This window comes from Hibiscus syriacus, unplaced genomic scaffold (assembly GCF_006381635.1).
Source record: "Hibiscus syriacus cultivar Baekdansim isolate YM2019G1 unplaced genomic scaffold, ASM638163v2 tig00117034_pilon, whole genome shotgun sequence".
Lineage (NCBI taxonomy): Eukaryota > Viridiplantae > Streptophyta > Magnoliopsida > Malvales > Malvaceae > Hibiscus > Hibiscus syriacus.
The window spans coordinates 12,607,372-12,620,000 of record NW_024063533.1 but is presented as its reverse complement, the minus strand read 5'-3'; the positions used below and the strand labels follow the sequence as shown (position 1 = coordinate 12,620,000).

At 34.0% G+C, this 12,629-nt stretch overlaps 1 protein-coding gene across 1 annotated transcript; it reads left to right on the top strand.

Annotated features, from left to right (window-relative positions):
- Positions 1-6,599: 6,599 nt before the first annotated feature.
- LOC120196561 lies at positions 6,600-7,658 on the top strand. Its single transcript, XM_039198343.1, has 2 exons — positions 6,600-7,179; positions 7,342-7,658. The coding sequence occupies exons 1-2, from the start codon at positions 6,600-6,602 to the stop codon at positions 7,656-7,658; spliced, it is 897 nt and encodes a 298-aa protein (XP_039054274.1).
- The last annotated feature ends 4,971 nt before the right edge of the window (positions 7,659-12,629 follow it).

Here is a 12,629-nt window from a genome sequence, read left to right as displayed (position 1 = left end):
CAAGCATATATCCTTTCATATAATCAATACACACATATACATATATCATTAACATGCTTATCAGTACTTATATTATTATCACTAATTCTTTTTTATCATATAAGCATATACTTAACATTTCTATACACATCATAGAACACATATATCATTTCACAACAGAGCACACATAGTATCATACCAATTGATTTATTTATTCTCTTTAAAGCCCATGTATACTTCTGAGAACTCAATGTATGCGAGTGCATAGAGGTTGTGCACATATACTGCCACCACAACTCGTATAATTCCCACTAGGGCACGTAGAATTTGTCCCGAAGGACCACTCCTTACGAAACATATACATATTCCAATTGACCAAATAATTGTACCAAAGTATCGCATATATGTTCGAAAACATTACATATATGTCCTGAAGGACCACATAGAACCCTCGACTCTTGGCATGCCAACTATACCCCTATCTCTCAATACACATAACATGGGCTTTATTATTAGGTTTATCATATATTCACATCACATAGACACATAATCTCATAGCTTCTTTCATATAGTTCATTATCACATTTTCATATGATCATATTAGCAAGTAGTTCACTTACACATAATACCTTTCCATATAATTCACATTTCTCATGTCATATTTTCATATGATCACATAACTCATTTCACTTTCTCATGTGGTCACATAGCTCATGTCATATAATCTCTTATGTCCATATTATTTAACTTATATCATATTCTTATTTAATCACATGATTTATCACACTAACATGTATTCACACATATCAGGTAACATATACCATAACATATATTTATATCAAACATATGCTTATATTTACTAATTCATATATTCTAATATAGGAAATAGACTTGTCGCAAGTCTTATTTCCATTACACATCATATAACTAGTATGCACTCACCTTAGCCTCATTTTCCAATACCAAACCTTTAACTCTCTCTCGACAATCTTACTCTGATAACTTGTCCGAACTTTGTTTTCGATCGATATCTACACGAACATACAATCCAATGAATATCAAATATTTGAATTACTCATATAGCTTTATACTAATGTAAACTAAATAAAACATTAATTTCAACTTTCCATCTTGTAGTATCGGTACTACCCTCACAGTACCGATACTTCTATGCTAGGGTACTGATACCCTACCCCGGTATCGATACCAAAATTAGCTTCGATGTTCCCTGGTATCGATACCCTCCACATTGGTATCGATACTCCTTATGGTATCGATATTTTTCATGCAGTATCGATACCCCATGCATAAATTCCTCATAAATTGTCTTGTAGTATCAGTACCTACTCAACCAGTACCGATACTACCAACCCATAATTCATTTCTTAAACCTGAAAATTCCCTAAAAATTTGCTATATTTCCCTTTTTAAACTTCCATAAAGCCTTTAAACTCAAATATACACTCCTAGACTAACTTACTTCACTTTAACACACTTTAACATCTCAAATACTTAAAATGCTTGGAACCAAAAATCATATCCATTAATCAACATATTTTTATTCCCCTTTTACTACTTCTATCTTCTTAAATATACCCTTGACAAGTCAAATATGACTTTAGAATCTATTTACAAACTCTCTCCTAACAATTCACTTAAAAATCCCTTATATTAAATCCCCATAATTTACCATTCTTTTAAGTTTCTATTACTCCCTAAGCTTCCATACATTTTCTAACACCCCCATGAATCAAAACCAACCTTAATTTACCAAAAATAACCATATGAAATCTTCCTTACCTCCAGCTATGGTGTCACGGTGGAGAGGAGAAGAAGAAAGATGAAGAGAATGCTCCAGAATTTACTTTTTCCCTATTTACCTTCCACGTGGTTACTATATAATCATAAGAAAATAATTATCTTGGTGTTCAAATGACCATTTTGCCCTTCAATCCTTTCATATCTACCAATCAATCCTTTTAAATAAAATTCCTAATTAATTCCTTAAACTTTCAATTTTTCATAATTTGATCACCAAATTTCAAAAACTTCCATTTTAGTCACTAACCTGGTTTTTGAGATGTTATAATATATATATATATATATATATATATATATATATATAATAATAATAATAATATATAAAGTTTTATTATAAAGTATATAGACATATAAAGTATATATATATATATATATATATAAATATAAAAACTAAATAGTATATATATAAAGTTTTAGTATAAAGTGTATATTTGTATATAATAATATAAAGTATATAAGTATATAATATAAAGTATATAAGTATTAAATATAAGTATATAAGTATGAAATATAAAGTATATATATATATATAAACTATAAAGTATATATATAAAGTTTTAGTATAAAGAATATATACATATATAATAATATAAAGTATAAGTATATTGTGTGTGTGTATATATATATATATATATAAAGTATAATTATAAAGACTAAAGTATATAAGTATATAAATATAAAGTATATATAGGTATACAATAATATAAAGTATATAAGTATTAAATATAAAGTATATATATATAAACTATACATATACAAATACTTATACTTTATATATATATACTTTATAGTTTATATATATACTTATACATTTAACACTTATATACTTTATATTATTATATACATATATATATATTATATACGTATATATACTTTATATTATATGCTTATATAATTTATTCTTTATAATTAGATTATATATATAATATACTTATACTTTATATTATTATATATGTATATATACTTTATACTAAAACTATATATATACACACTTTATAGTTTATATATATACATACTTATACTTTATATACATATATATACTTTATATACTTATATACTTTATATAATACACTTATATACTTTATATTATTATACATGTATATATACTTTATGTTTAATACTTATATTTTATATTATTATACTTTATACTAAAACTTTATATATATACTTTATAGTTTATATATATATATATATACATACTTATACTTTATATGTATATGTATATATACTTTAGTCTTTATAATTAGATTATATATATAATATACTTATAGTTTATATTATTATATATGTATATATACTTTATACTAAAACTATATATATACACACTTAATTTATAGTTTTTATAGATATACTTTTACTTTATAGTTTATATATATACATACTTATACTTTATATATATATATATACTTTATATACTTATATACTTTATATAATACACTTATATACTTTATATTATTATACATGTATATATACTTTATGTTTAAAACTTATATTTTATATTATTATACTTTATACTAAAACTTTATATATATACTTTATAGTTTATATATATATATATGTATGTATGTACATACTTATACTTTATATGTATATATACTTTAGTCTTTATAATTAAACTTTTTATATAAATAATATACTTATACTTTATAATAATAATAATAATAATAATAATAATATTATTATTATTATATAAAATTTATAATTTATATGTATACTTATATACTTTATATTTAAACTATATAAACTATACATAGTATATATAATTTATAATTATACATAGTATAATAATATAAGTTGTATATATTTAAATATAATTCATATATAATTTATGTATAAACTATATACTTTATATTAATAAACTATATAGTTTATATGTCACACCCTAAAATAGGGCCTAAAATTTTTCGAGGAATAAATTAATTTTTATAAATTTGGGACCAAAGTGAAATTTTGGATTAATATCAGATTCAAATTCAAAGTATCAAAAGTTGGAAGACCTAGAGTGTAATTTCACCATATATATTTTCTTTAGGGAATATATAGCTCCAAACCTGGAAAGTTTCCTCATTTGGAAACCATAATTTCTCTCTCTCTCTCTCTCTCTTCAAGCTTCCTCCTTTAGCACAAATCTTTAATCGACGATCTGTTGCCAATCGTTGCTCCATTTTCGAAACCTCCAGCACCATTGTGTTCCTTGCATCGTATCGAGTCCACCGGTGTCCTTCTTATCTCTGTTTTTGCCGGCATGTGAAGGGGTGAGGAATATTAAATTTTTAACATATCGGAATCGAGCTCTCCACCGTTCAAAGTTGTAAACTGACCTTGGTAAGTGTCTCAAAATCCCTTAAAATAGCTCTAGGAAATTTTGTAGAATTATTTGAACCCCCTAGGCAGCCACATATGCCCCCACGCGCAGGGGAATCCACAGCATGCTGGACAACTTTGAAATGGGCTACCCTGATCCGATCCATGTCCGACCTGACCCGCTGACCCGAACCGCTAATTCAACCCGCCTTCCTGAATTGACCCGATCCGACCTGGTCCAACGTTGATCGTTGACCGAATGTTAACCTACCATTGACCAAAGACCGTTGACTTTGACAAAAAAGTCAAAAATTTTGAAAAGTCATATTTTATGATTTTCGACATACTGAGTCCGATTTTGAAGTGTGTATTGCCAAATTCTAACCCGAAAGCCCCGAATTGAGCTCGTTAACCCAAAAAGTATTAGTATTTTCAGCATTTTTGCTTATTTATTTGAGATGTGATTATGGAATTGATCCAATAAGATATTTTTATGAAGGTACTCGTGTTTCACCTGACCGAGGCTCAGTTAGGTTCGATATTTTCCATTTGTTATATCCGCCCGAACTACGTTCTACGAGAATTACCCGTAGGTTTCCATAGATTATTTAAATAAAGGTTAAGATTATTCATATTAGGATTCTGATATGGATTTTTCTGATTCGTAGGATCTAGCACTGCCGCTAATCGTGATCGACAAATTCAGTATAAGGGTTCCCTATCCAATTACTCAGACTGTTACATGTGTGTTTCCTTACGGTGTACTTTACTGTTTTAAACTATCTATATGAACTGTTTTATATTTCCGAGGGTACTAAATATTTTTATGAGACAATATCGATGCTCTGAATACAATTTATTTGATATCTGATTTACCGTATATTTTTTATATGATTTCTGGTTACAGTATTTTTATACCTGATTTTTGAATATAGATTCATATTTTAATAGATTAATTATTGTTTTCACTCCAATACATACATGTTTATTATTGTCATTTGGGGTATTATTGTAGAAAGTATTTCAGGCCTAGTATATGACTTGTAAGACCTTACCGTTACCACATGCTCATTTGCTATGTGCAAGGGTAAGACCTTACCGTTACTACAGGCTACTTTACTATGTTCAAGGGTAAGACCTTACCGTTACCGCATGCTCCTCTGCTTTGTGCATATGATAAGACCTTACCGCAGGCTCCTCTACTTTGTGCATAGGTTAAGCCCTTAGCAGGTGTACAGGTGGGTGTACGGTTATGAGGAACCTACACATTATGGTGATTGGATGGGGGTAGTGTTCATGTTGTTAAAACATGTTTGATAACTGATTTATCTTAATGTTTATATACACAGCAAGGAGAAAACTGAGCTTTTTAGCTCACTCTGTAAATTTTAACCTTTTCACATAGCAGCAGACCGTAGACTAGCAGACTTTGCATAAGAGGAGATCGACTACTTTTACTTTTGTAACACAATATATTTATATATGTCTTTCTGCTATATTTTGGTGACATGTGTTACTACTGTCTTGATATATTTGTATACTAGTATTTTGATATGTATATGTTTTGTACGGTTTTCTAAAATATGTTTTCATATATGTTTATCGTATGAATCCTTATTATGGATAAATTTCATACTATACTGAGACATGAATTTCAACGTTATTTTAAATATAAAAAAGAATTTCTGAATGTGATACGTAACCGCCTAGATCTGCCATAACATTTAGGTCGTGTCTAGGGGGTTACACTTAGTGGTATCAGAGCCTTCAATTTTAAAAAATTTTGATATTTTCAAAAACGTGTCACCTATTTTATGAGTTTTTTTATATATATTCCAGATCCCTGATGCTAGTCTAACTTATATTCAAATTCTTTCTGTAGAGCCTTCTAGATCCAACTGATGAGTGCTGCTAGAGGTCGTAAGCCAGGTTGTGGCCATGGTCGAGGGCAAGTCACTCAACCTTCTGTCACGATAGATGATTCGATCTCACCATGTGATCCTCATATTCCGTATGTAGATCCATCTATTTCTCATGATTATCTGGTTACTCCTGTAAGAGACTCTCCCATGACTAAAGATGATGAAACTGACTTGGATGAAGAAGCCATTAATAGAGTTATCTTTCGCATGTTTCAGAGAGATGCTAGAGTCCCTAGTAATATGTCTTCGATCAAGATTTCAAAGTCTTTGGTAGCTACTGGAGTAGTTCCATTTGAAGGTATTACTGGTGGACCTCCAAGTGACGCTGAGTATTGGTTGGAGGATACAGAGAGAATATTGGATGAGATGGATCTGAGGCTTGAGCAAAAGTTAAAGGGAGCCCTAGCTATGATGAAAAAAGAGAGTTTCAAATGGTGGCAATCGATTTCTGGTAGTATTACGGGGAATCAGTTAACGTGGGATCTTTTTAAGACACGTTTTCAGAGTCTTTACATCGAAGAGAGATACATGTAGGAGCGACGCCAAGAGTTTCAGAACCTGGAGCAGGGTGATATGTCTGTTATGGACTATGAGGTTGAGTTCATCCAATTGAGTCACTATGCTGCTGGACTCGTTGATACCGAGTTGGACTGGTGCTTGAGGTTTGAGAATAGACTCAAGTATAAGATCAAAAGTCGAGTTGCTACCCATAGGGAGAGGAATTTTGATGCCTTGGTTAAGATAGCCAAGATTACTGAGGAAATAGAACGATTGGGTATGGAGCGCAGGAGAGATAGAGACCGAGACCGATTCAAGAGGCCTTCTGTTGACTCTTCTGCATGCCCCATCAAGAGAGGTAGGGGTGAGTCTTCTCAGAGAGGATGTGCGAGTGCCAGGCCTATAGTATCAGGTTTGTCAGCTATAGCACCTCCTAGTCAGAGTGGTTCTTCTGGATTGCAACCTTTACTGACATGTGTACACTGTAGGAGATGTCATTTTGGTGAGTGCAGGAAGAAATTGGGTACCTGTTTTAGATGTGGTTATGGTGACCATTTCATAAAAGATTATCCAGAGCCAGCTCCTTCAGTTCAGACACCAGCTTGTACTCCCACTCGTACTCAGAGTACCGTTAGAACTCCAACAGGGAGAAATAGTTAGAGCAGAGCACCAGGATCAGCTAGGAGAGGTCAAGCATCTCACAGTAGGGGTCCAGGTAGATCTGAGGCCAGACAACTTGCATTGGTTTATACTACTAGACGTTGATAGGATCGCGATAGGCCTGATGTGATTGCATGTACTATTACTATTCATTTAGTTCCTTACTTTGCATTATATGATAATGGTTCTACCCATTCCTATATATCATATTCCGGTTTTGAGTGTTTGAATATTCCTGTTGATAATACTGAGAATTCGGTGACAGTTCAAAGTCATGTAGGTCAGTCCATAGAGTTAGATCGTATTTTTAGAGGGTGTCCTATAGAGATCCATGGGGAGATCTTTATGGCCGACCTCATGGAGTTACCTTTAGAGGAGTTTGATTTGATTCTTTCCATGGATTGGTTGAAAAAGCATCGAGTTAATCTCGATTATGAGACCAAGAGAACAGTTCTAAAGACTTTGAATAACTGAAAGATTATGATATTCGGGGAACATCGTGGATTTCTGACGAATGTTGTGTCAGCATTGGTAGATGAGAGGATGATCAGGAAGGGTTCTGAGGTATTTCTTTCTTATATTCTAGACACTAGGAGTTCCCGATCTAATATTGAAGGCATCCGAATTGTTAAGGAATTCCCCGATGTTTTTCCTGAAGAATTACATGGATTACCGCCGGATAGAGAAGTTGAGTTTGAGATTGAAGTCTATTATAGTTCTACCCCAGTTTCAATGGCTCTTACCGTATGGCCCCAAAGGAGCTTAAGGAACTGAAAGTCCAACTCCATGAGTTATTGGATAGAGGATTTATTCAACCCAGTGTATCACCGTGGGGATCCCCAGATCTCTTTGTTAAGAAGAAAGATGAGACATTGAGAATCTGTATTGATTATAGGAAACTTAACAAGCTCACGGTTAAGAACAAATATCCACTTCCCAAGTTTGATGATCTGTTTGACCAATTTTGACGGGCTTCTATCTTTTCAAAGATAGACTTGAGGTATGGATATTACCAACTCAAGGTAAAAGATTCTGATGTTCCAAAGACTACTTTCCGTACTCGGTATGGGCATTACGAGTTTTTAGTATTGTCATTCGAGTTAACTAATACTCCTGCTACTTTTATGGATCTGATGAATCGAGTGTTTTAACCTTATCTGGACCAGTTTATAGTTGTGTTCATCGATGACATATTGGTGTATTCTCGAATTGAAGCAGAACATGATGAGCATTTTAGGATTGTTCTGCAGACTCTAAGGGAAAATAAGTTATACGCCAAGTTGAGCAACTGTGAGTTATGGCTCAGCGAAGTGACTTTTCTTGGACATATATTTTCTACTGAGGGTATCCGGGTAGATCCGAGTAAAGTGGAGGCTATTTTAAATTGGAAACAACCAATAACGTCTCTGAGATCCATAGTTTCTTGGGCTTAGCTGGTTACTACCGTCGTTTCATTGAGGGGTTCTCCATTATTACAGCTCCTCTAACTAAACTATTAAGGAAAGATGTTCCATTTGTTTGGTCTGAGAATCAACAAGCTAGCTTTGAGAAACTGAAGATTGTTCTAACTCAAGCCCCAGTACTGATTCAGCCTGAGTTTGGGAAAGATTTTTCTGTCTATAATGATGCTTCTTACTCTGGATTAGAATGTGTTTTGATGCAATATGGGAAGGTTGTTGGTTATGCGTCACATCAGTTAAAGCCACATGAGTTTAACTATCACACTCACAATCTGGAGTTAGTTGCTGTGGTTTTTGCTTTAAAGATCTGGAGACACTATCTCTATGGAGAAAAGTGTTATATCTATACCAATCATAAGAGTTTGAAGTATTTAATTACTCAGAAAGAATTGAATTTGAGACAGCGTCACTACTTGGAGCTTTTAAAGGACTATGATTGTGAGATAGAGTATCATCCAGGGAAGGATAATGTGGTGGCCGACGCCTTGAGCCGTAAGGCGATATCTGATCTAAGAGCCTTATTCGCCATATTAAGGCCAAACAGCTCATTGATAACTCATTGCTTCCCCTTATTGAAAAAGTTGAGTAGGGATCGAGTTCAGAGTATACTTTGGATCAGAATGGTATTTTGTGCTTTTACGGTCGTTACTGCGTCCCTAAAGATGATGAGTTGAGACAGGTTATTCTTCAGCTGGCTCATAATAGTCCTTATGCTATGCATCCTGGTGGAGAAAAAATGTATAAGAATCTCAATGAGCGCTATATTTGGACTGGTATGAAGAAGAAGAATATTTCAGATTTTGTTGCGAGGTGTCTGACTTGTCAACTGGTTAAGGCAGAGCACCAGCGTCCATTTGGATTGTTATAATAAATTAAGATTCCTGAGTAGAAATAGGAATGCATTACGATGGACTTCGTTATCGGTCTTCCTCTAACTCATTCCGAAAATGATTCTATTTGGGTGAATGTTGATCGACTCACCAAGTCAGCTCACTTTATCCCTGTTCGGATTAATTATTCTTTAGACAAGCTGGCTAGATTGTACATTTCTGAGATCGTTAGACTTTATGGTGTTCTGTTGTCTATCATATTTGACCGAGATCCGAGGTTCACTTCCAGGTTCTGGAAGACTTTGCACGAGGCTTTGGGTACTCATTTGAATTTCAGTACAGCTTTTCACCCGCAGACTGATGGTCAGTCAGAGTGAGTAATTCAAGTGTTGGAGGATATGTTACGGGGTTATGTGATTGATTTTCATGGTAGTTAGGAGGATTTCTTTTCCTTAGCCGAGTTTTCTTACAATAACAGTTATCAGGTAAGTATTCCTATGGCACCGTATGAGGCTATGTATGGACGTAGATGTCGTACTCCTATCTGTTGGATAGAGTTGCATGATAGAAAGACTTTGGGTCCAGAGTTAGTTCAAGAGAATAAGGACATTGTCTGATTGATCCATGATCGCCTGAGAGAGTCATTTGATAGGAAGAAATCATACGCATATCAACGACATAAGGATATCGAGTTTTAGTAGGGGATCATGTTTTTCTCAAGGTATCTCCGTGAAAGAAAGTGTTAAGATTTGGACGTAAGGGTAAATTGAGCTCGAGATTTATTGGGTCGTATCGTATTATGAAGAAAGTCAGACATGTTGTTTATCAGCTTGAATTGCCTCCCCAGCTCAATCACATTCATGATGTTTTTCATGTATACATGTTGAGCTGATACCATCCAGATCTAGGTCACAACATTCAGGTTTAGGAGGTAGAGTTGAGACCTGATTTGTCCTATGAGGAGGAGCCCATTCATATTTTAGACCGGGATGAAAGAGTTCTTCGGAATAGGAGTATTCCAATGGTCAAAGTTCAATGGAGTAACCGTGGCCCCTCAGAAGCTACTTGGTAGACATTGGAGTCAATGGAGGCTCAATTTCCGCATCTGTTTTCATCAGATAAATTTCGAGGACAAAATTTCTTTTAAGAGGGGGAGAGTTGTCACACCCCAAAATAGGGCCTAAAATTTTTTTGAGGAATAAATTAATTTTTATAAAGTTGGGACCAAAGTGAAATTTTGGATTAATATCGGATTCAAATTCAAAGTATCAAAAGTTGGAGGACCTAGAGTGTAATTTCACCATATATATTTTCTTTAGGGAATATATAGCCCCAAACCTAGAAAGTTTCCTCATTTGGAAACCATATTTTCTCTCTCTCTTCAAGCTTCCTCCTTTAGCACAAATCTTTAATCATCAATCTGTCGTCGATCGTTGCTCCGTTTTCGACACCTACAGCACCCGAGTCCACCGAATTCCTTCTTATCGAAATCGAGCTCTCCACCATTCAAAGTTGTGAACCGAGCTTGGTAAGTGTCTCAAAATCCCTTAAAATAACTCTAGGAATTTTTGTAGAATTTTTCGGACCCCCTAGGCCGCCGCACACGCTCTGCCCCTATGCGTGGGGAAAGTCCACTTTGGGGTGCACAACTTTGAAATGGGCTGCCATGACCCGATCCAAGTTTGACCCGACCTGCTGACCAGAACTGCTAACCCGACCCGCCTACCCGATCTGACACGGTCCAATGTTGACCGTTAGCCTACCGTTTACCGACCATTGACCGTTAACTTTAACCAAAAAAGTCAAAAAATTTAAAAAGTCATATTTTATATTTTTCGGCGTCCTGAGTCCGATTTCGAATTCCATTTTTCCAAATTCTAACCCGAAAGCCCTGAATTGAGCTCGTTAACCCAAAAAGTCTTAGTATTTTTAGCATTTTTTGCTTATTTATTTGAGATGTGATTATGAAATTGATCCAATAAGATATTTTTATGAAGGTACTCGTGTTTCACCTGACCGAGGGTCAGTTAGGTCTGGTATTTTTAGTTCGTCAGATCCTCCCGAACTGTGTTCTACGATAATTACCTGTAGGTTTCTGTAAATTATTTAAATAAAGGTTAAGATTATTCATATTAAGTTTTCGATATGGATTTTTCTGATTAGTAGGATCTAGCGCTACCGCTGATCGTGATCAACAGACTCAGAAGAAGGGTTCCCTATCAGATTACTTAGACTATTACAGGTGTGTTTCCTGACGATGTATCTTGCTGTTTTAAACTATTTATATGAATTTTTTTATATTTCTGAGGGTACTAAATATTTGTATGAGGCAATACCGATGTTTTGAATACAATTTATTTGATATCTGATTTACCTCATATTTTTTATATGAATTCTGGTTACAGAATTTTTGTACCTGATTTCTGAATATGGAACATTTTCATATTTTAATGGATTAATTACCGTTTTCACTCCAATACATATATGTTTATTATTGTCATTTGGGGGTATTATTGGAGGAAGTATTTCAGGCCTAGTCTATGACTAGTAAGACCTAACCGTTACCGCAGGCTCCTTTGCTATATGCAAGGGTAAGACCTTACCGTTACCGCAGACTCCTTTGCTATGTGCAAGGGTAAGACCTTACTGTTACTGTAGGCTCCTCTGCTTTGTGCACAGGATAAGACCTTATCGCAGGCTCCTCTTCTTTGTGCACAGGGTAAGCCCTTACCGCGTATACAGGTAGGTGTACGGTTTTGGGGAACCTACACATTCTGGTGAATGGATGGGGGTAGTGTTCATGTTGGTAAATGTTTGATAAGTGATTTTTCTGAATTACCTTTATTTGAATCTTTTTATACACCGCAAGGAGCACACTGAGCTTTTTAGCTCACTCTGTAAATTTTAACATTTTCATATAGTAGCAGACCGCAAACTAACAGACTTTGCATCAGGGGAGATCGACTACTTTTAGTTTAGGGAGATCGACTACTTTTAGTTTTGTAACACAATATATTTCTATATGTCTTTTTGCTATATTTTGGTGGCATGTGTTACTACTGTCTTGATATATTTGTATTACTGGTATTTTGATATATATGTCTTTTGTACGGTTTTCTAAAATATGTTTTCATATATGTTTATCGTATTGATCC